Consider the following 25,701-nt stretch of genomic DNA (forward strand, 5'->3'; position numbering starts at 1 on the left):
AAATATTCATTGAAAACTAAGATGGTATTTATAAAAAAAAAAAATCAAAAGATGGAAGGAAGAATGTTACACAGTGCCTATTAAAAGTGTTCATCCCTTGGAAGTTTTCACATTTTATTATTATACAACATTGAATCACAATGCATTTAATTTGGACTTTCTTAATCTTTGATGTCAAAGTAAAAAAAGACCTCTGCCAAGTAGGCAGTTAATTACAAATATAAAACAGAACATAATCAATCTCATAAGTATTCATCCTCTTCAAGTCAATATTTAGTAGAGGCATCTTTAGCACTGTGTGCTCTGGAAATCCAACCCTTCACATATTCCCTGCTAAAAGGTCAGCAAGCTAACCTCCACTGGAATAATGGCGTTCTTCTCTAAAGCCTGCCTGATCATACTGATATCCTACCTGTTGAAACTGCTGCTCAAACTGCCTTCCTCTGCTGTCCTCTGTCACTCCAGCCACCTCCCTGGACCTATAACTACAATCCCTCTCCTGCGGCGTCTTTCACAACACCTATTGTTAAAAGTAAAGTAAAAAAAAGTGAAGTAAATGTGAAAAAATAAATTAAAGAATTGTCCAAATGGGAATTATTGCTTGCTTAAGCTTTAATATTACGCTTTCCATCCAGGAATATTGTATTTTCCACAGTATCCGAATTTTAAATTTGAATGTAAGAAATGCAGGGACATTGTCTGTATACAGTACAATGCATGCAGAAATCACTAATCTCTGCTGCCCTCTAGCGGTTATTGTGGATAGTTATTACCAGCAAGTTAATTAATATTCCAGAGTTCTCATTTGTCTTGTTTATTATTGTAAGTTTTCATTTGGCTGACACCTTTATCCAATGCGACTTGCAACATTTATGATACAATTGGTTACATTTATTTCTGGTTTTCTAGTTGGAGCACAGGCAGGTGAAGTGACTTGTACTTGATGGTGTAAGTAGGAGGATTTGAACCCACGACCTCAGGGTTTGAAGTCCAAAGTCTTAACCGCTCTACTACACCACACAGCCTGCCTAGGATACACTAGGACTGGTTACAAATGCATGTTTTGACACTTGAAGTGCAAACTGGTTAATTGGCATGCCCAAGGGCACACATTGACTGTAACAGTAGCCTTGGGGTTTAAAGTCTAATGCCATAGTCTCTACACCAACACCACACTGTCTTCTTTGGACGTTTTACAGTATCCTGAGGTATCAACAATGTTTGCTCCCAGCCATTTATATTGCATAGCCTGATGCAGCACTTTTGTCCTGCGCACTGATGGGCCTTAACATATCAAAGGAAATAAAATGAAGATGTATTACTACATAATGATTATTAAACAAAAATTTCACACGAGCCAAAAAAAAAAAAATTTAATGCCATGAATTTAAGAAGGGCGGCGCGGTGGCACAGTAGTAGCGCTGCTGCCTCACAGTAAGGAGGCCTTCCTGGGTCCTCCCTGTGTGGAGTTTGCATGTTCTCCCTGTGTCTGCGTGGGTTTCCTCCCACAGTCCAAAGACATGCAGGTTAGGTGCATTGGCGATCCTAAATAGTCTCTAGTGTGTGTGCCCTGCCGTGGGATGGCGCCCTGCCTGGGATTTGTTCCTACCTTGCACCCTGTGTTGGCTGAGATTGGCTCCAGCAGACCCCCGTGACCCTGTGTTTGGATTCAGCAGGTTGGAAAATGGATGGATGAGTAGTAATTTTCTCAAACTAAATAAAGAGAAAACAGAAATTTTAGTGATTGGCAATAATGGATATAATGAGATTATTAGAAATAAACTTGATGCATTAGGATTAAAAGTCAAGACGGAGGTAAAGAATTTAGGGGTAACTATTGACTCTGACCTGAGTTTAAAATCACATATTAATCAGATTACTAGGACAGCGTTTTTTCACTTAAGAAATATAGCAAAAGTTAGACCTCTTATATCATTGAAAGATGCTGAGAAATTAGTTCATGCGTTTGTTTTCAGTCAACTAGATTCCTGTAACGCACTCCTCTCAGGACAATCCAAAAAGACATCAATTAATTGCAACGAGTGCAGAATGAAGCTGCTAGAATCCTAACTAGGAAAAGAAAATCTGAGCAAATCTCACTAATTCTGATGTCACTACATTGGTTACTTGTGTCATTTAGAATTGACTTTAAAATACTGCTTATGGTTTACAAAACCTTACATAATCTCGCTCCTTCTTATATATCGGAATGTCTGACACCTTACAGTCCAAATTGTAACCTTAGATCTTCAAATGAGTATGTACTTAGAATTCCATGAGCCAAACTTAAAAGAAGTGGTGAGGCGGCCTTCTGCTGTTATGCACCTAAAATCTGGAATAGCCTGCCAATATGAATTCACACTGCTAAAAACACATTACTTTAACCAGGCTTTCTCATAGCTTCATCTTAGTTAAATCCTGATGCTCTGTATATTCAAAAAATTATCATTACTATTCATGGTGGCTCCAAAATCCGTACTAACCCCTACTTTCTCTTCTGTTCTTTTTCTGGTTTTCTGTGGTGCCGATCTGCGCCACCACCACCACCTAATCAAAGCACTGTGATGTCCTTACATTGATGGATTAAAGGCTTAGGAAGTCCACATGGCCATCATCATCAGATTATTCCATGAGAACCCTGAATACCATGAGGACTGATTGAGGTCATTTATGTTAGGTAGAATGCCTAGAGGATGCTGGGCGGTCTCGTGGCCTTGGAACCCCTGCCGATTTTATTATTTTCTCCAGCCGTCTGGAGTTTTTTCTTCTGTCCTCCCTGGTCATCGGACCTTACTTTTATTCTATGTTAATTAGTGTTCCCTAATTTTAATTATTTATTTTCTTTTTTCTCTTACTTCATCATGTAAAGCACTTTGAGCTACATTGTTTGCATGAGAATGTACTATATAAATAAATGTTGTTGAATTTTAAGAAGTTGTTAGACTTGTAATACAAGCAATAAGGCTTGTAGAGAAAAAACAAGACATACACTCTCTACAGACTTATAGTCCTACAGTATTATTTAGACTTGTCCTTTATAGAAGATTACCCTGAAGGTAGAACCCATGAAACGTAATAAACTGGAGAAATAGCAGGTTAAAGGGGATCTAACAGAAGAATACTCAACCTGAAGAGAGGTCATCAGTGTCGCTTCTCGGTTACTTTTCACCAATTACAAATTTAAAGGGAGTGACAACCTTCTAAACATCAGTGGATGACATCAAAACACTACAGAGAGATGATACCGAGCAAGCAGCAAGAACAATTCTGAAAGAATCCAATAGGATTAGGGATGTATACTGACTCACATCATGCCAGTAATATGTGAACACATGCGCGTATGGGAGACAGTTTACAAGATCAAATAAATGTGTTTCTCAGCCGGACCAGGGGTTGGCACTGTCCTCTAACACTTTCTCCTCTTTTCCCTCTGCAGATTATCAGAAGAACCCACCTCCTAAAGATACCACTTCTGGTTCTTGCCTCCTTGATGTCACTTCCAGTTCCATTCCCCTTGAACCTGAAGTGGGAGTTCAGGGTGATGTTTTTAGATGGGTGCAGTATTGGCTCAGACACAGGAAGCAGAGGGTGATGGTGTGAAGAACCTCATCAGAACTGGCCGATGTTAAGAGTTGTGGTCCACAGGGGTCAGTGTTAGGGCAGCTGCTATTTTTAATATATATAATTGATTTAGATAGGAATATAAGTAACAAGCTGGTTAAGTTTGCAGATAATACCAAGATATGTGAATTGGCAGATAATTTGGAATTCGTTAAATCATTATAGAAGGACTTGGACAGCATACAGGTTTGGGCAGATTTGTGGCAGATGACATTTAATGTCGGTAAATGTAAAGTATTACACATAAGAAGTACAAATGTTAGATTTAAATACACAATGGGCGGTCAGAAAATCGAGAGTAGGATTTAAGAGTCATAGTGGACTCTAAGCTATCAACTTCCCGCCAGTGTTCAGACGCCATTAAGAAGGCTAACAGAATGTCAGGTTATATAACACGATGTGTGGAGTACAAGTCCAAGGAGGTTCTGCTCAAGCTTTATAACACACTGGTGAGGCCTCATCTGGAGTACTATGTGCAGTTTTGGTCTCCAGGCTACAAAAAGGACATAGCAGCACTAGGATGAATTATGAGTAAAGATTAAATCAGCTGAGCCTATACAGTTTAAGCAAAAGAAGATTAAGAGGAGACATGATTGAAGTGTTTAAGAAGAAGTTACAATGGTAAAAGAAGTTACAATTAACAGCACAAAGTGTGATTGGGTACAAACCATGACAAGACAGAGCCACTTGGTTGTATTGTCTGAAACCTTGAATCTTTCATTTAATTTATATTCTGAATAAAAGCTGTAAACAGAAGATTTTCATGCTCATATTCTTGGACAAAACTTGCTATGCGAATGATGCCTTCCATTTTAAGACATCAAGATAATATTTGGTAACAGACAAACATATGTATCTCCAGAATTGAAAATCCTGTTTAATCAAGAGAAGGAGGTCTCATATAGGTGTCCAGGGAACTGGGGAAGACCTTCTTGAGCATGTGGATAAGTGGATGGATACAGTAGGGCCATGTAACTTGTTCTCAATGTCTACTTCAGAAAAAAGTAAAGGCAGACTGCCTCTTCTGCAAAACAAATGTAAGGAGCTAGTATAGCATGTTTGAAAGAAATATGGCATATAGTCCTTTTTTGAAATTCTGTACATGCTAGAATGCTTACCCAGGGAAGGCTGAGGAAATCACACGGTTACATGCATTAGAATATGAATAGGCAAATTAGGAATTGTTTAAAGCGATACTGTTAAGTACAAGTATGTGTAAAACCAGAGTGGAGATTATAAAACTAAATAAGGCTGAAATGTATTAATTGGGAAAAAGCAGAATGCAACCAGTTACTGTCAGTCAGTCATCTTCCAACCCACTAAATCCTAACACAGGGTCACGGGGGTCTGCTGGAGCCAATCCCAGCCAGCACAGGGCACAAGGCAGAAACAAATCCCTGGGCAGGGCGCCATCCCACTGCAGGGCACACACACACACACCAAGCACATACTAGGAACGATTTTAGGATCTCCAATGCACCTAACCTACATGTCTTTGGACTGTGGAAGGAAACCTGAGCACCTGGAGGAAACCCACACAGACACAGGGAGAACATGCAAACTCCACACAGGGAGGACCTGGGAAGCGAACCCAGGTCTCCTTACTGCGAGGCACAGTTACTGTTGATACCAAAAAATTATTTGCTTTAATTCCAGAAGAATTAATCTTGATTGACAGTTGACAGTAAAGCAATAACAAAAACCTGTCTGAATCCAATTAATGGTTAAAAGTTTGATATAAATAGATACATGATTTATAAAGAATGAAAACAAGGAGATTGTTTATTTACATAAAAAAGATTAAATGTTGGACTGATTCAAATAAGAAAGGAGTCACATTTTAATAAGGATATTCTGCCTGGGTTACAGTAGAAAACATCATGCACTGAGGAATACCATACCAGTTTCTAAACCCGCTTAATCCAGAGCTGGGTCATGGAGGGCTGGAGATTAATTCAACAAGCACCAGCGGCAAGGCAGGAACAATCCCTGGACAGGCCACCAGCTCACTGCAGGGTGAACACACACACATGGGCCAGTTTAGCATTTTCAATTCACCTAACCTGCATGGGCAGAGTGGTGGCACCGAGGCTAGGGATCTGTGCCAGCAATTGAAAGGTTACCAGTTTGAATCCCATAAACACCAGAAGTGATTCTACTCCATTGGGCCCTTCAGCAAAGCCCTTAGCCTGCAATTGCTCTGTCCTGGGTGTGACGTTAACCTGATTCCAGACCTGCAAGTAGACCCTCCATCCTGCAGGGAAAACATGGGGGTTAGTGGCAGAATTGGCACTCCAGCCACCATAAAAAACTTCACACTGGTTCCATTCCATCTGAACTAGTGTGGTGCTGAGGTGTCGCCCTTTGCATGGCTGCACTCGGGTCCTGATCTGGGATCCTGAGGTGATTTGTCTTATGGTGGATGTGGCAAAATACTGTATCAGTGCATGCTCCTAACCTTCACCTCTCCTAACCTACATGTCTTTTGGACTGTTTGATGAAAACGGGAGCCCCCAGAGGAAACCCACACTATCACAGGGAGAACATGTTAACTCCACACGGGGAGGAGCTGGGGACTCTGGTCTCCTTACTGCAAGACAGTAGCATCGCCCCTGCGCCACTGTGTAGTGAGAAATAACATTGGGAAACTGTTCTAATGCCCTATGTGTAAAATGTGTCAGTTAACACTTCCTAAAGAATAACAAATGCAGCATTATGTGCATGCTATGATAATTTGGTATTAGGAACAGAGCAAGTGAAACGAAAAAATTCATGAATGCCTGTTTTTAACTCAGACACTGAACTGGGCGTATTTTATGTGGTATTCTTTAATAGCCAAGTCAACACAAATGTTAATGAGCTATTAAAATGAGTGGCTCTAATACAACAGATTTCTCAGTCTTAGATCTAGTTTTTACAAAAGTACATTGTCAAAACATTTTCAGTTCTGAGAGCATGTGGATAAGTATTATAGAAATAAACTTCTAAACTGCTCGGCACAAGATTGTAAAGCCCTGCAGAGAGTAGTGACATATACAGCACATGTTATCTTAAAAAGAGGAACAGTGTTATTAAAGAGCTCAGCCATTTTTCTGGTAAATGCTACAGGAGGTGATGGCATTGTATTATTGTTTGGAGGAGACGTGCAAGTAAGACTTTCATTATTCTATAGGTACATGACAATAAACTTGAAAATGTCATTCAGGACTGGGTGAAGACAAGATCTATCTTTAAGCAAACAGCAACAGCGTTAGCTGTAAGGCCTATAAACACATGCATTAAAACTAGAGAAAAGAAATTTGGAGAATATTTCCACTAATGCAAACATCAACAAAAACAAAGAACAGCATGAGTAAAATAAAATATGCATAAACGGAAAGGAAGAATGCATTTAAATTGATACCGATTTGATATTTTCATCTGTTAACAGAATATTATATCCTGCAGAAAATGTATAAATCCTTCTATATAAAAGCGGTCGGGATTGTCCTTCCGTCCCGTGAGTGCTACGCAGGCGCGGAGTTTCACACACGCCCCATCCATTTTGCAATGCACGATGGGATTTGTAGTTTCGTCTTTCCAGGTAAAAGATGATTTTCTACTCTAGACTGTGCGATATCTTCTTCTTCTTTCTTACTATATAAAAGCGGTCGGGATTGTCCTTCCGTCCCATGAGTGGAAAGCGTAGCGGTATTCCTCTTATCACAGACTTACTACTTGCAGCTTGCGGTACGAAGCGACATGATGTGAGCAGAGTTCTGATGCTCCCATCGTTCCCTTGCTTTTATGCGCGATGTGCTGGAAAAATAGACAAAATTATGTCTCTGGAAATAATTAACGTTGATGGAGTACAAATGCCTCACCACGTAGTAAATATCAGGGGGGTTCAAAAGGGTGACCTCAATATAGAAAAAAAGTTTAAATTTCATCACAAAAATAACAGAAACTATGAGTATTAAAGTAATACCGCTCAAATGCAATATAACCAAATGAATGAGTTTGTATAAAATATCAAATTGATCTACATATTGAATTGCCTTAAGAAGTGGTCAACTTAAAAGTCGGTCGCCTTAAAAGGCGGGTCAGCCTAGTCTAAAATAATGATTGAAAGATTGTATATTTTATATTATATATTATTGGATACCAGTAATGGCGCACTGCACGATAACGTGAGCATCCCTAGTTATCGTACTCTTTCTCTGTACGTTTAGCATTCGTTTGCTCAGAGGTTGATGCGCTTGCTGCTTCCTGAGCAGCTCTTTTTTTCTCCACCCAAGCAGCCCACTTCTTCTCTTCTTTCGTTGGCATTTTTTCACGTTAAAACTGGTTAAGTCAGTGTTTGTGTTGCAACTACTTTGTACGTTTTCTTAAAATTTTCACTTAAGCTGGCACTTAAGTCTTCAATCTGCCTCAAGAATGATTTAAGATATGAAGAGGTAGAGGAAGTGACAGCGAAGGAGGCAAGGATGAGAACGGCGCCTTTACACATGCGCTGCACAGCCACCCTGCTGGCCACTGCTGAGAGTTGATTCTACAATAAAATAAAACAAAAATAAAAAGAGGAATAACCTTAAAAGGTCAATCATCACCCCAAAAGCTAATAGTGGACATCACATGGTATACGTGTACCAAATGTCAGGTCAATAGGTCAAACGGTTTGCGAGCTACAGGTGATTTGAAATCCTGGACAGACAAACGGACAGCCACAGTAGCGTATTATATATAAAGATTATATCCTGGAGAAAATTATTGATTCCAATACAATGACTAAAAGACTAAACACAAATATTTTTCCTTAACCAAAAATCCTAGAATATTTTTAAAATATAATGCCAGCACTTAGGCTAAGACTCAGGTACCTGGAAGATTGTCAGTTCAGCTGCCAGAAGGGATCCTACTCCGTTGGGCCATTGACCAAGGCCTTTAACCTGAAAGTTGCTCCAGAGGCACTGTACAATGGCAGACCCTGCACTCTGACATTTGTTTACTGAGAACATGGGAAATTTAGGGATTAAAATATGCCCTATATATATATATAATCCTAAACCTAAAAGTGCAACGATTTTATGTGACGTGTTTTGTCACGCTTTAAATCGGCTTATTTTAAAACCTACATATATATGTTTGGTGTCATTCTTTTCAGAATTTATCGAACTTTAATGTTATGCTGTTAGATTTTCATATTCTTATTCTGTTTTTAAATTATAAACTAAATAATATCAAGAACTCGCGTCCCGCGAGATGAGACTTTGTGCCAACAGATTTAACCACGCCAGGGGGCGGAAATAGAAGACAAACAGTAGATGACAAAGACAGGTAAAAAAAAAAACTGTATTTCTTTCCCATTGTATCACTGTTTAAGAGGGGGTTTCAAAGGAGTGACCACGTCCCCTTGGGGTGAATTCAGCCCCCCTCTTCACAACACGAGCGGCAGAGATGCAAAATGGTTGCAGAGAGTAAGCCCCCTAGTACTATATCAAATCAAAATCAAATGAAAAGCATTGTTAGCAGAAATAAGTCAAATTCTGCATATGTAGCAATGCAAGTAATCCTGGCGTTTAATAAATTCACCTACTGTACTGTAGTTGTTAAAAACGACTTGAAGTTCTGCCTCTCATGCGACTGATTCATGATCCGGAGACACCATAAACAAAAAGGGGAGTTTCACGTGGTGGTGTGGCTTGGGCATCTATCTGTCATGTTCTGAATGCTAGAATTAAGATAGCACACACACACAGACTGGCACTTCAGCATGTCTTAAACAGAAAAATATTATGACTGAAATTGAGAGCAATCAGATATTTATTTATTTGGAATAATTAAAAAGAGTAAAAAGAGAAAAGAAAATACAAGCAAGCCAACAGTCCATAACCAGGATAATTTTCCAGTTAATTTATCACTAAAATACAAATAAAATATGAAGCAAAATTAATTAGCACATCCTTGTTAAAAAAAAAATAATTAAAAATTGGAGTGCAGGCAAAAATCAAATTAAGGTAAAACGGGTTGTGCTGAAATCCTTAGATTGCATATAAAACAAATACACAACATGTTACAGTACTTCAAATATATACAGTAAATGGTTAAACTGCACATCAACGCTGTTTTAAAGAAGTGCTTTCATTGAGAAAGTCAGTCTGTATCTGTTTTCAAGAAGTCAGCAATTCCAGTAAGTAATTAGGCCATTCAAATTACTGACAAAAAATAGCAAACGTTTCTTTGATGTAATGTGTTATACAATTGAGTTAACTTCGTCAACCTTTTACTTTTGTGTGTGTTAAGACATATTCGTTCCCTTATTCGTGCAGCCTCCCAGATCCAGAACTTGTAGTACGTACTCGTGAGTTATGCATACCATAATTATAACTAAATAGTCATCAACGATTTACACTAAGGAAGCTAAGCAAAATATTGCAGAATGAGTTTCCGAAAATAACGAGCTTAACACCAAGTGACTCGCTCTACAATGTAAAGGTAAGACCGGAAACGGTGGGTAGTACCGGAAATGACGTTTGTGTACATAGTGACGCGAGTCGGCTCGTCAGGCAATTCTTTTCCTTGTCAGTAATGGAAGGTAAATTATTAAAACTTTAATGCCAGGGTGAAGAATCCGTAGTGAGCTGCATATGGCAGCCGTGTGTTTTTGCAGCAGTATCTCTGGGTAGAGTTTTCAAGTGTTGGCCGTGTAAACAACCGTTCCATTTTCAGTGTATATTGATATTGTTTTGACGGTATATAGTGTTATATGTACATTTTATTTCTTCTCCAGTTTAACTTCAGCAGCAGTTATGCGCCTAATATGCGGTATTTTAAACTTTATATTTACACACATTCCATTGCATGATGATGAAAATATTAATTTTGCTTGTTTAAAGCGAATAGAAACAATAGTTAAAATCGACAGGCGGTACATTTACAGTACTTGCATCCCAAAGCCTTCCGTGTTTCCATTAATCTGACACCGTGTGCGTGAATGGACTCTGCGAAATACTGGCTACCCTTTCAGTGGCAAACTGAGCTGCCAGAAAAAGCAAGTTCAGGGACCTCGCAGTCTAGGTTGGACAAGTTATACGCCAAGGTTATGTATTAAACCAGGGGTTCTTAAACTTTTTTATCTTACGATCTAAATGAGAAAATCGATACTATACTGTGCCCCGAGAAGATTAATAACAGAATAGCCATACATAGACACATAACAATGACAATCTAGTAAAAAGAACAAAACACTGAAAGTTTTTGTTTCCATTCAAGCATAACTCTCACATGAATATTACTAAAAGAGAAAATCGTAAGTAGGCATATTGTTCATGAAACAATTAATATTCAAAACAGGAAATAGATTTCTGCTAGTGCACATGCTTATTGTAAGCCTTGCTTAACCAGAGGGAAAGAAATTCATGGAGTACACGATTTTTGAAAGTATATAGTATGAATGGTCATTTAATTTAGTCTGTTGACTGTTGGTGCTGAATATAGAATAAACTGGTGCTGTTTTCTTGCCTTAAATAGCATTATTTTTACAGTTACATTATTCAAATGAGCTCCACTTTGAACAGTACCTTCATCTAATCAAATTCGCAGTGTTTATTATATCCCAATTTTCATTTCAACAGTTCAATAAACTGAGTGCAACATTTGAATCGTGTAGCTAATATATTCCTAAAAGCTATGAAGTATTTGTATTTTATACAGGTTTCAAAATAAATATTTGTAAAGGATTAGGCGGAAAGTTCAGACTGAAATATCTAGCGCTTCCAACTGATGTCGTGCTGAACACTGAGGTCTGCTCTACTGCCTGTCTTACCTGTTGGATGTTTTCTGAAATTCTTTAAATGGTCCTACAAACATGTCCTTCACACAGAATCAGTAGACTTAGTAGAATGAAATTTATTGCACCACTTAAAAAAAAAAAAAAAATTACAAATTTGCACTTCAATTACAATTATACCATAACTATCTGTGTAAGTCCTTGCTGTAAAAAGGCAGAGGTCCTAGAAACTATTGAAATCATCAGAAAATACAGAGAAGTCAGGTAATTGAAAGGAACAACTGTGTGTGTCTCTCTCCTAGGAGGATTCATTTTGCCGATGTGCTCGCATCGATGGTGCATTAGCGGCTAAGCGACTTTGTTTTTCTTTGGAGGCTTCGTTTTACCAACGTGCTCCCATTGCTTCTGTGTTAGTGACGGGAGGAAAAGCAAAAAAGGGATACCGTTTTGCCGATGTGCTCGCCTCGCTTCTGTATTAGCGGCTAAGCGAGTGAGAGAGAGTTTAAAGCAGAGGTAGGCAACGTTGGTCCTGGGGGGGTGCCATGGTGGCTGCAGGTTTTTTGTTTCAACCCAGTTTCTTATTGGGATGTCAATCATTGCTAATAAAGCACTTATTTCTCAAGTGACATTTCTCTGCTTCATTTTATTGGTCTCGCTTGTTAAGGTTCTGGACCTTTAATTGCTTATTTCTGTCTTAAACAGCTGCATTCACTGCTTCAAGGCTTCTTTCTTAATAAGATACAAATGACAAAGCAGCCAGCAGTTCCCCTTCTAACTTGTTTCTGTTTACACATATGTGTACTTAGCATGCACTATTTGGTTTAATAAAATATTTAAGAGAAAAATGTGACACACTGAAAATGATCCCTTGTATGCTTCAAATCATTTGGATGACTACCTTGGAAAGGGACAAAATCTATGATATAATAGCATTACATTGCAGAATAACAAGCCATACAATTAAATAACCTCTGAGATTGGCAAAGATTGGTTTCTAATTAAGGAATAGGGTTGGAATGAAAACCTGCAGCTACTGCAGCCCTCCAGGACCAATGTTGCCTACCCCTGGTTTCCAGTTTCCAGTTAACCTAACTTACACAGTGTTTGGAACTTGGAAGAAGAACTGGATAGTTTGGATAAACACCCATGTCTATAATATTTATATATATATACATTTTGAGCAGGATCTGTTTTGTCCAGCTCACTCATCCATTTATTTTCTTAAACCGCTTATTCTGGGTAAATTGAGTTAGAATTGCGATAGAGTCTAACAGCATCTTTTTAAATGGCAAGAAGAAGTAAGAATTTCAGAAGGAAAGTTGCACAGTCACGGCCAAAAGCATGTTATACTTGTCACAATCATGACCAGAAATACTTGGTTTGGATTGATATGAAATATAAAAAAAAAATCATAATGTAACTTTTATCTCATAGTCTGTCCATCTGTCTTAAGAATCTACTTTTCCATTTACAGGCTTACAAGAGGAAAATGCCTGTTGTGGAAGCACCGAGCACAAGGCAGGCACAGTCAGTTTGGAACACTAGTCTGTTGCAGGGCAAATTCTCACAGTCATTCATGATTTTGTTACCCTAAAAATGCCAACTTCACCCAAGCTGCACATCTTTGAGAGATGAGAAGAGACCCTTGCAGACACAGACAGAATCTAAACACCCCACAAAGGCTGTAAACAGGCCAGGAGATGAATGTATCTCATTGGACTTGTGAGACAGAAGTGGTAATCACTACCGCTGTGGGTCTTCGTAGTATCAAAATGGTTGCTGTATGTGGCATGAAACCCAAATTCTGGTAGGTTTGCAGTGTAAATGGTAGTTTCACCTGTTCTGAAATGTAAACCTTGGTCTTAAAATGTGAGATGATTTTCAAGGACTACCCACTGATTTGCCATTTTTGTTATTCTTTTACAGAGTCATGTAAAAATTGGTACTTGATGTAATAAACAACTTGTTTAGGAAGCTGTACATTATATAAAAGTCTCATCTGAGTAGCACAGATTCAAAGCTAGTAGTAATATCATTTAGAAATAAAAATACAAAATATGTGAAGACTGGCCTTTTATTCTCAATGATTGTTTAGGTGTGATGTAAATAGCTGCAGTGTAAATATCAGTTCCCCTTTCACTTTCTGGTCCTTGTACAGAATGTGCTGTTTCTGAGTGGAATGCTGTGTCTTCTGCCATCAGTATTAACTGTCAAGCTGTTTCACATCAGCTTGAAGAAGCTTGGAAGAGCTCCACTTACTACTGGCTTCCTTCTTCAGACTGAGACAGGTATTGCAGTTAAATTCAGAATTCTTTGATACGTTATTCTAGTATCTTGTACCCTCTTCACACTTTTTAAGCTGGCCTCCTCAGTTTAGTCCTATACTTCATCTTTGGAAGTGCATTACATATATGTGAATTCTGATATGTGTGACCTGCAAGTTTTTTGTGGGTTTGGACTATTCATACTTGAGATAAAGTGACCTAAATGCAACTGGGGATAGGTAATCAGTAGCAAATTATCAGGTCTTGGTGCAGGCGTGGTTCATCTACTGCCCATATTTGTATCTCATCTGTTTTTGATGTGGCACCTTTAATTCTTCGCTCTTTCCTTTTGAATTCTTCCTTAGTCAGATGTTAGGAACCACCCCTGTGACATTGGCCTATATTAAGAAAGGGCATTCAGCCGTAAAATGTCTGCTGCAGTACCCACTTCATGATGTTATACAATGATGACAGTTACAAAGTATGGGAAGAGTAGCCCATAGTATACTGTGAAAGCCCCATCTGTGTACAGTAAGTCAAACAGGGAGTCCAACTGAATAACCAAACTTATTTTATAAAACAAGAAAAAGGAAAAAAAAAAAAAGCAAATGCACTGTTTACCACAATTCATGCTTTTAGTTACTACTAGTTAATACAAATTCTGTTGGTTTATTGTTTAAACGATTGCAGAGTTGTTAAGAAACATTTCACTTAAATTCCCATGTTAGTCATTGGAACACTGGGTTTTAACTGAAACTGTCATTTTTGTATCTGAAAGGTATCAGACAGAAAGCATTTTTTAAACTTAAAAGACAATTGTAGGGAGGATAAGATTGAACAATATGGTGGTTGGGAAATTAGTTACAGATTAGTAATGATTGGTGTGTTAATCATTTCGTTCTTTTTGAATGACTGTTTTCAGTGAATCGTGGAAATTGATTTGCAAGCTTGAACGAATCAATTTAGTAGTGCTTAATGGTAGTGCTGAAGTGCATGCGTGATGCCATCGGCCTCTTTTGTTTAGATGTTTAAAGTGGATATGTAAGTAGTGGCCATCTGATTCATGCTTTTTTCAAGTTAGAATTAAATAATCACCAGCGAACAAGAACTCTCTCATTGATCATTCTCTCGTTTATCATAATAGTATAATACACTAGCAACACATTTATATTATAATGCATTAGTTGTTTGTAGAATTCATTATTTGAATTGTTTTAAGTAGAGTATATAAACATAATATTAAAGTAATATGTTTAGGTCCGTTTGTTCATCCAGCAAATTAGTCGCTCAAAACTGAACCTTCTAAAAATATAATTCTAATTTCTAACAATTATTTGCTTTCAGCTTTAATTTAGCGCACACCTTTTATGGCTCAATAAATGGACTGAGCACATGTTATTTACTAATTTTTTCCATTTCCAACTGAATCATTACTCAAAAATGAGTCACACAATTCTCATTCATCTGATGCATGAACAAGTCTCACAAATCTCGTTCATTTAGTTTGCAAACTAATCATTACCTGAAAACGAGGCACATAATTCTCGTTCATTTAATATGTGAAGAAATCATTTACTTAGTATGAGTGGCACCATTGTCATTCACTTTTGATTCTGTAATGTAATGTCTTTTGTAATTATGCATCTTAAGTATGACGTTATGCTTTGTGTACTGTAACAGGATAATTTCACATGAATTATTTTCATATTAAATGTATATTTTGTTTTATATATATATATATATATATATATATATATATATATATATATACAGTAATCCTTCGCTATATCGCGCTTCGACTTTCGTGGATTCACTCTATCGTGGATTTTTAAATGTAAGCATATCTAAATATATATCACGAATTTTTCGCTGGTTCGCGGATTTCTGCAGACAATGGGTCTTTTAATTTATGGTACATGCTTCCTCAGTTTGTTTGCCCAGTTGATTTCATACAAGGGACGCTATTGGCGGATGGCTTAGAAGCTACCCAATCAGAGCATGTATTACATATTAACCAAAACTCCTCAATGATATAAGATATGCTTCCTGCGCGGTGCTTGATTGTTTGCTTTTCTATGTCTCTCTCACTCTCTCTGCCTGACGGAGGGGGTGCGAGCAGAGGGGCTGTTTGCCTAGAGGATACTGACGCTCCTCTTCGGCATACTTAAAAACCCAAAAGCATTATTGATTTTTTGATTGTTTGCTTTAATCTCCCGCTCTCTCTCTCTTTCTCTGACGTTCTCTGCGCCTGACGGAGGGGTGTGAGCAGAGGGGCTGTTTGCACAGAGGCTGTTTGCTTAGAAGATACGGACGCTCCTCTAAAAAATGCCGCTTTATCGCGGTGCTTCGGCATACTTAAAAGCACAGACGACGATGGACTTCCGGCTGTACTCCCCAGTGTGGTGGAAGTGCTGCCCTTGCACCCGGAAGCACTCCTGGTGTAAATCATCCCTGGTCTGTCAGCGCTTCCTGGTGTCCCAGAAGCACTGTCCCCCAGGAATCAGGGACCGTCCGGGTGCCCAGGGAAAAGTGCCACTCTTCCGGTTCCTCCTTCCTCCAGGCGTCCTGGTGGGGCAGGGTTCCTAGCCCTCTATCACAATATATAGACGGACAGACACTAAATGTCCTGAATTCACACACACTTTATTTAAAGTACAGCACACATCACAGCGTCCATGCACCAAACACCTTTCCGAGTCCGTTTCGCTCCTTTCTGGATTTCTCCGGCTGCCTTTCCTCCAGTCCTCCCGTGCGATGCCTTCTTCCTCCCAACCCTGGCTCTCTTGCTCGAGGAAGGCGGCCTCTTTTATTATCACTCGGATGTGCTCCAGATGCTCTCTTGACGAACTTCCAGTGGCACTTCCTGGTGTGGCGAAAGTGCTACATGAGCACCCAGAAGCACACCGGGTGTCCCTGGAATTCCTTCCGCCAGCACTTCCGGGTGTGGCAGAAGTGCTGGCATCCAGGGCTCACCAATCCTCTGGGTGCCCCCCAGTGGTGACCACGAGCCCCAATAGGGTTGAGTTTCCATGCTCGGTTCCCATGGCCCCTATACAGACCAGGGCGGCTGCCCACTCGTGGCCCAGGGGAGGTATAACCCCATTCCCGGTCCTTCCAGGCTTCCTGGCTGGGCATTAGCCCCCAGTTGTCTGCCACTATATATATATATATATATATATATATATATATATATATATATATATATATATATATATATATATATATATATATATACACACACACACACACACAAAATAATGTACATATTTTTAATCAAAAGAATTAATTTACTTAAATGGGTAGTTTAAAAGAATTGAATCAGTGAAATCAATCAAAATGCTCATTACAATTGCAGATGAACAGTGTTACCAATCACCTTAATGTGCACATCTTCAAGAAGTGTGAGGAGAATGGAGTACCCCTAAAAAATTAGAGAGTGAACAAACTGTGCAAACAGTGGCGGAGCTGAAATTTGCACCTAGCTTTTTATATAGTAGTTGATGTAACCACTACACCAAAATGGCACCCAAGTGAATTTGTATGTAAACAGATTGGTTTCAGAGTATTATAATAATAAATTATAGTAAAGAAAGATTCTTGGCTATCAGTCCTGCTATCTGTGCATATTTTAGAGTACATCACTTCTGCTAGTTATTGACACTCTTTTTTCTGTGTTAGTTAATAACCTTTTTGTTATTTAGGCAACAATCTGTCATTCAGCAGTTGCTACAGAGAACTAATTCATCTAATATTAATATATTCATGAAGTCAAAATACATTTTAGTTACATTAAAAATAATAAACACTAGAAGTGAATATTTTGCATCTCAAGCATGCTATAAAAGTACAGCAGGTCATTTTTAGATTGTAAAAACCTTATAAATGGACTTGGTTAAGTTTCATACACCTGTGATATTAAATGATATTTAAAGTTAATAAAAATGTTTTAAATATAAGGATGAATTTACACATTGAAGCTTTAGAGCCAGAAAGTATACTATTTGAAAAATTCTTGAAATCTGAGGGGATATGGCACTGTTCACAACAAGACTGTGTGCAAAAAAAGTCAAAAGTACTTTTGAAATGTATCTTTGCACATAAATGTGTGCCGTGCATGGGATGCTGTCTTTGTTCATGTAGCAGTCTTATAAATAAAATATTATTCAATCATAAGTAATATTATTGCCCGAAGAAAATTTTATTTTACTTTTGATTTTTTGTTTTGATCATGTTCAAAGAAAATATAAAAATACATATAAAAACACTTCAGTTAATTAACGTGTTAATCACCGTGCTTTGAAAACACTGAATTCTGCAAATCTTCAATAACAGAGGCATGTGGTTGTTGCTTGCAATATGGGCAGTCCAGACTGCTAAGCATGTATGCCCTTGACCCGAGGCATTCTGATCTTTGCTGTAGTGGAATCTTTTTCTCTGAAATGTATGAACCTACTGCAGTATGCACGGAAATACATAACTGAATTTAATCACTGGTTCATTTTGAAGACCGTCCTGGTGACATCTGTTTTTAATTTAAGGTGACCCTCCAGTTTACTGTTTTATCTATTCATTATAACTGTACACTATCATCCACTGAATGTAGTGTATATCATATGATGCCTCATTGAAATTAACATTAAATTATGCAGTTGTTCCATTTCTTGTTTTTCCTAATGATATAGTGCTGGTTTACAGTCAGATTAGTCAGTGAACCATTTACATTTATAGCTTAGACTAAACATGATAGAGCCCTCCAGGTCTCAGTGTTAGTTCTCCATCCTAGGTAAATGGCAGTTGATGAGCTGTTTTGTACTGAATGGCTTGTTCATACCAAAATATTTGCTTGTGTTCTTAAATAAAGGCATTTGTTTTAATTGAAGCAATTAAACAGGCAGCAAAGCATTTAGAATGAAAATTCCTTGGTGCTGTTCCAATCCAAATACTTACTTTGACAACCTTGGACTAATTCTGTAGAAAAATCTTTTTTCAGGTTTTTTTTTTTGTTTTGTTTATATCTCTTTATTGTGGCCTATTTTTTTCTTAGTGAAAGCAGAAATGATGCAGCATGAAACTCTGTTACTTAAAGATGAAAGGTGGCGCTCTATCCCTTGTTGCCGCTCTGAGCTTTGCCTGGAAATTGTACTTAATTGTGGCCAGTCTTTCAGGTGAGTATTATTATTATTATTATTAGTCGTATTATTATTGGGTGGTGTTTGCCAGCAGTGACAAGGCTCTGACAAACTCAAAATAGGAGACTGACTAAGTGCAGTAAGAATTCCAAAACAGAAAGCTAGTGTGAACCTTTTATCGTTAATAGGGATTAAAGCCAGGTCTAGAAATCATCTTCATGTTTATCATACATAAAAGTGAATTATCAGACTTGTTCCTGCACCTGAGTTGATGCATATGATTTCAAGCAGTGCCTAAATTATTTTTTAAAGGATTTTTTGAGTCTGTCTGAGGCATGTTGTTGCGGTAGTTAGCACTGCTACAGGGATTTCGGTTCGAATTCTAGTCAGTTTCTACTTAAAATGTTCACACAGGGACTTCTCTGGATATTCCAGTTTTTATCTCAAAGACAAGCCTGGCTGCTCTTTGTTGGCCCAATATTAGTGAATGTGGGTGTGTGAATGAGTGTATATTATGGTAGTTTAGTTCCTGCCTTTGCTTGATGGTACTAGGGTATGGTGCCTTTGACCATATAATTATACTGTATTAAGCTGGCTCACAAATTTATGGATTGCTAAACATGTGTCTGTTATGCTGATTGTGTTTTGTTTGTTTAAAGAAAGAGCCTATCTTTTAATTGAAAGTTTGTGATTATCGACAGTGCTCCCTTATTAACTAAACTGTAAAGAACAGATTTCTTGTGTTGGCAATGGGTCAGGAGTTTCACCGATTCTTTACAATTAATTTTACATGGTTCACAAGAGTTCAGAAATGTCACGTTTTGGCTTGTATGTTTGTTATGGGTTTACACTTTGATTATTCATATATTGGTTCACAAAGGGAAATGTGTTAATTGCCATACTGAAAAAGAAATAACAGAAGGATTAGTAGAATAAAGCTCACATCTGCATGTATTTATTCTTTCTATAAAAAAGTAAAACTTTTCTCATGTAGGATAAATTGAGTTTTTTTCCACATATGAAACAATTCTTTAGTCATGAATTATTTTAGTAATAAATCTAAGGAAAACTAATTGTCAACCTAGTAGTTAAAAATAATAAAAAATAGTAGTAGCAATGTGAAGTGCTTCTAAAGCCTTCCTGGAACACATGTTTAGATGTCTTGTTTTCTGTCGAATCCAGGAGCAGTGTTTTTCTCAGCCACATTAATGCAAAAAGTCATATCTTTCATATGGTTTGTCAAAGCAATACCATAAATTAAGTAGGTAATTAAGATATGCAGAGGTTGAGGTATAAGTTTGATTTCAAATGTGGGGGCCATGTGTTAATGTGCTAGTGTAGCCTCCATTGTTAGGAGATAATTATCACGCATATTTTGTGGTAGTATAGTAGTGCAAGATATATGTGTGTGTCTGTATAAGATAAACACACATATATTTAGTCCAGACTAAAGAATTGAACTTGTGTTATGACACAGCTCATATCAAAGATGGTAAAATGAATTGCTCCACATTAAAAAGTACAACACGTATTTCGTGTTTGGAAGAGGATGGGGTCATATTGTTCATAACTGGCTTGGTTTCTATTTTAAATACAAAAGTCATCCTATGTGGCTAACGTAATGAATTTGAAAAATAGGCCACACAATATTCAAATATACAATGACATAATTATCTCAGTGTTTAATTTTAACATTTCTTGCATTGAATGCCCCTCACCCATTTAATGATCCTAGGGTTGGATGCATTTAATGGGGGCATCACTTGTTACCAGAAATAATTGTTGTAGGATAATTTCTTTATCACTATTTTAAGTATAGCTGTTTTAATCATGTTAATGTAAAATAATATACCATTGGATAGGTGGCATGAGACGAGCAAGGGTCACTGGACAGGTGTGATTGCCAGCCAGGTATGGACACTAACCCAGACAGAAGATCGACTGTGGTACCGTACATATAGAGAATTAGACGGTCCAGGCAGAAGTCTTTACCCAAAGGATGGAAATGTCGGTATGAATGTACATCTCAAAGCTAAGCTGGGGAAAAGGAAGAAGACATTGGAATTACAGGAGAAGGTGTCAGAAGCCAAACATGAGCCCATTGAAACACTAGTGACTCCTTGTGACCAAGACTGTGACACATGGGATGATGGACAGAGCAAGAAGGACAAAGACATTTTGATGGATTACTTCCAGTTACATGTTGGAATGGAGGAGCTATATGAACAATGGAGTCAGACAGACTCTTTCTTCAAAAAAGCTGCAACAAAGTTTCCAGGTATAGTACATGCTTTTGTGTCTGTACCGACTGCAGGTGTACCTGTTAACCTGGCCAGGGCTCCAAGTGGTTACATTGGAAATAACAATAATGTAACATCAGTGGTCACTGCCTTAGTGTCTCTCACAAACCGGTATTTTTAACTCCACTAGCAGCCAGATTAGTAAGGTTAGTCACTTCCAAACAAGGCTAAAACATTACGCATTTCATCATACATTACGTTTGTGCATGAATAGCCAGTCCAGTCAGTTGTGATCTTACACAAAACTATTGTTCATTACAAAAGCAGTTGGGCCTATCACTGTCCATTATAGAATTCTAAAATCAGACACTAATCAGCAGTTAAATGTTAAGTGTGCTGCTTGAGTGTCCAGACCAGCCACTAATCCCAGCTGTTTTATGGGTGAGGCATCCAAGGTCAGTTTTCTTTGTCTGTAAACTGGTGAGGAGGACCTCTTACACTTTTTCCATTTTTTTTTTTTTTGCAAATTTGTCTTCTAACAGGAGTGCGAGTACTGCGTCAAGACCCCCGAGAATGTCTGTTTTCATTGATTTGTACCTCTAATAACCACATTACACGTATCAGCGGCATGGTGGAAAGGTTGTGCCAGAACTTTGGACCCTTACTCTGCACATTGGACATGAAACACTACCACGACTTTCCATCACTTCAAGCTCTAGCAGGTTGTTCTCTTGTGTGTCAGTCTTACATTTTTTTAATTGGATAGTACTCAGCATGCAGTAAAGCTTAAAGAAATACACCCAAAAACAATATTTTGTTTTAATTTTACTTACCCTGTGTGTTTTATAGTGATGGCCTGGAAGCATTTTTAATGTGATGTTTTCATGCAGAATGAGAGAAAAATGTTTATGACATAACAGACAATTAACGGTGACCAGTTCTGTTCAGTGACAAACAATATGAAAACAGACATGTGAAATATGTGACACAAGTTACATGAGAATCATTCATTTTTTTTCCATGGATGTTTTCACATTGTCATTGGATAGAACTGGAGACCATTAACTGCCAGCTATGTCATAAACATTTTTCTCTCGTTCTGCATGATAACATTAGTTTAAAAAATTTTCTTGGCCATCACTACAAAGCACATGGACTTAGTAACATTTATACAAAATTTCATTTTTGGTTTGAGTTTTCCTTTAATCATGCTGTCTTCACCATCCTTAAATATTGTTCACTTTTAGCTCCGGATGTAGAAGCCCATCTGCAGGAACTAAAATTTGGGTATAGGGCTCGTTATATTCAGCAAGCAGCTCAAGAGATCCTAGAGAAGTATGGTCCTCACTGGTTGGATTCTTTACGTCATGTTACATATGAGGAGGCTAAAGCAGCACTCCGCACACTGCCTGGAGTTGGTGCGAAGGTAAATATTTGCCGTTGATTGTGTGCAGCCATCAGATTATTTCCTCATACTGTCTAGCAGCTGGCATGTCTGTGAAATGTAGCAAGGACTGTTTTGTCTTTTATTCTCGCTTTCTTGCAGGTGGCAGACTGTGTGTGTCTGATGGCACTAGATAAAACAGATGCTGTCCCAGTAGACACTCATGTATGGCAAATGGCATCCCAGAACTATCTGCCTCAGTTAGGCAAGGAGTCCAAGACTCTGACACCCAAGGTCTACCGTGAAATTGGTGAGAACAACATCATTATTGCTCTGAATCTGAGGGTTAAAACTGTGACAGTCAGTTTGTTCAGTAAAATGTAACACTTTCATATGTAATTTAAGGAGACACCTTCAGGGAACGGTTTGGCACCTATGCCGGCTGGGCACAGTCTGTAAGTATTATAATATCCCAGTTTCTTTCCTTACCATAAAATTTTTAGTTTGTAGATTTATGTCCTTTTGATTTAGCATTACTGCTGGTTATATTTGCTCTGTGATGACAGAACTACTCCATCCCCATGAAAGTCCATCCATTTAGTAATCAAATTCTCCAAAATCGGGCAGATGGTAGGAACTATCACTGGACAGCACAACCTAAATAGTCAATAGCCTTGATCAGCCTAAATTTTCTGTTCCAGTTAACTGCAGCTACTTGTTAATAATTCTTCAATATTCTAGTTAACATATTGCACTATGTTTAATGCTAGTTCAAGGAACACTAATGTTTCTATGTCCATGTAGTAAAAGAATTTGAATTGATAGGCATCTGAATAAAGGTTGTTGTTTGCCCCAATAGCATTTTTATTACCTATTTTGGTTGCAGGATTGGCACTCCTGCCACTGTAAAAAAATCTCACACTCTTCCAGTGTGGTGCTGAGGCTCTCCTAATCCAAGTGGTTCAGCATGTGGCGAGTGCAGCAACCCATGCTGCCAACTTTTGTAGCCTAACATCTTTCAGATCTTCCCTGGTTTTGAGGCGCATTAGAGTAAAATGCAGTTCAATTTTATTGTCCCAAGAGGGAAATTTGGTTTTTCTGAAGGTTTTACAGAGAGACCTCAATGTATCCTCAAACACAAGGCCAGCAAGGATAAACTTAGTAGAAATAAATATACTATGTAAAGTTCTTCTCATTAGTGAAAACAATAAGAAATGAAGTACCCACAATAGGCTAGATATAAGATATCTATTATATAAGATATTTTTAGAAAATTAATATAAAAATGGAATATGAAAATGTGTTTCAGCTGTATGTATGATGTTTTTCATTGCTCCATCATCCCTTGAGGGTTAAGCTGAAACACCAGAATCCTGCTCATTCGAGAGAGAGAGACAGAGAGAAATGAAATAACGTACAATGTATTTTATTACAGTTTAATGTTGGCAATGTCTTAATGTGTGACATTTATCAATGAAAACTTTATCATAGGTATGTATGTAAACAAAAGATGACATATATAGGGTTCTCTACTCTCTGCGGTTTCATGTATCTAGGTGTTGGAACTCATCACTTGTGGAATACAGTGTTTCAGCTGTATTTATTTGTTAAAAGGAAGATGTGCCCTTAGTAGTGCCAGCTCTTCCATGTTAAATATTAGATGGTTGCTGCTTTCCTTGCTCTGAAGTATACATTGTAACAAAGATGAGCCAAAGACACCGTAAAGATTTGGGGCAGCCACCAGTATATTGTTTCACAGCTGCTAAATTGGTTTTTAGAAATTGGACAGAGATGTTCACAGAATTGAGTTCAAGAATGGCTTGCTTGTATGTAGGCAAGATGGCAGCTTTAAAGGCCAGTACAGGAAGTGATATCATCATTGGCCCCAGAACCGGAAGTGATGTCATCAGAACTGGAAGTGATGTTTTCAGAGGCACTGGAACCTGGCGGGATTTCCCAAGAATGGTCTGCAAGGAACTGAGATTGGCAGTCAGCGCACCCCACCGCCCCATGGTCTGTTGTGGTATTACAATTACTCAGGCCCTTTAGCTGTCTCCTACTCGTATGTGTGTGGCAACATGAATTAGAAAAAAAGAGTGCCCCTGGGAGGCCCCTTGTGAGCATGATTAATTACGGCTTTGCTTAACTGAAGGGCATTTGCTGCTGTCCTGTCTATTTGGGTTCTTGGTCCACATACCCATGAGATAGTACTAGAAACTATAGTGTATGAAAAAGTATAAAAGTTATTTAAATGTGATTTTTTTCTTTTTTTTAAAGACTTTGTAATTAGAACCTCACTACTTTTAGATTTTTATTGTGACATCACAAAAATGTCCTGAAAGCAATGTAGTTTTTCTCTTTGTTCGATTAACCATATCACAGATTAGTAATGATTCATCTATCTTTGTCCTTTGATTAACTGGTTAGGTTCTCTTCTGTTCTGATCTGAAGAGGTTCAAGGGGTTGCAAGAAAAGCCAATGGAGAAGCAGAAGGGTAATGGGAAGGGCAATCTGAAGCATTTGGTTAAACAAGAGCCTCACTAACAACTGTAAGGACTTGTGGGACAGACAAAGCTTGAATCACCATGTGTACTGTATGAGCAGAGTGTTTCCTGCTAAATGAGGACATTGGCCCAGCACCAAATGCCTGCTGTACAACAGAATCTGAAGTCTGAAATTCAGTCACGTTGTCCTTGTACTATCTGAACTGCTGCTATAATTGGAGGGAGGTATTTATCTGCTTCACTTTTATTAAATGAAAAAAACAAGATTTGTTTGTAGTTTTGAATTCTTTCAAACTACCCAGGGTTTATTCATTATTCATTAGTAAAAGATATATAAAATCAGAGGTATATTTAGACTGAGGAGTATGAGAAGAACAGTGACAATGAGAAATGTGTTGTACTGCTGTGTAGTGTCACTGAAAGACTTTCCAAGACAGCATCACACGCAGTGTTTATAGGTGTGACTATATGGACCTCATTTTTTAAACATTTGCTGCAATAATTAGTGATTCTGTGGTTTTGGTTGTTTTATTGGTGTTGTGACAGATAGGGGGTGCTGTCGTCCCGTTGAACCCTCAGAGAACACATTCTGACACCAGGGAAAAGTCCAATATTATTATTTTATTATAATTATGTGCACAAAGCACCTACACTCCACAATACTCAATAAACAATCAATAAATCAATACTCAATTCCTAATCCTCCACTCCCAGCAGCTGAGTCACCCTTCCTCCCAACTCGGCTCCCTGCTGGGATCTCCCGCAGTCCTTTTATACTTCTGTCCCTCAGT

At 38.1% G+C, this 25,701-nt stretch overlaps 1 protein-coding gene across 3 annotated transcripts; it reads left to right on the forward strand.

The window, feature by feature from the left end:
* Window positions 1-10,130: 10,130 nt before the first annotated feature.
* ogg1 (8-oxoguanine DNA glycosylase) lies at window positions 10,131-25,176 on the forward strand. Of its 3 annotated transcripts, XM_039771833.1 has the most exons (10): window positions 10,131-10,195; window positions 12,864-13,196; window positions 13,548-13,677; window positions 18,698-18,818; window positions 20,645-21,060; window positions 21,565-21,744; window positions 22,270-22,448; window positions 22,569-22,716; window positions 22,812-22,861; window positions 24,834-25,176. In XM_039771833.1, the coding sequence occupies exons 2-10, from the start codon at window positions 13,173-13,175 to the stop codon at window positions 24,948-24,950; spliced, it is 1,365 nt and encodes a 454-aa protein (XP_039627767.1). In that variant the 5' UTR covers window positions 10,131-10,195; window positions 12,864-13,172; the 3' UTR covers window positions 24,951-25,176. The 3 variants fall into 3 exon arrangements, with proteins under 3 accessions (XP_039627767.1, XP_039627768.1, XP_039627769.1); XM_039771834.1 differs by lacking the exon at window positions 12,864-13,196; XM_039771835.1 differs by lacking the exons at window positions 12,864-13,196; window positions 13,548-13,677 and having other exon boundaries at window positions 10,137-10,195.
* Window positions 25,177-25,701: the final 525 nt, after the last annotated feature.

Source organism: Polypterus senegalus, chromosome 12 (genome assembly GCF_016835505.1).
Source record: "Polypterus senegalus isolate Bchr_013 chromosome 12, ASM1683550v1, whole genome shotgun sequence".
Classification (NCBI taxonomy): Eukaryota; Metazoa; Chordata; class Cladistia; order Polypteriformes; family Polypteridae; genus Polypterus; species Polypterus senegalus.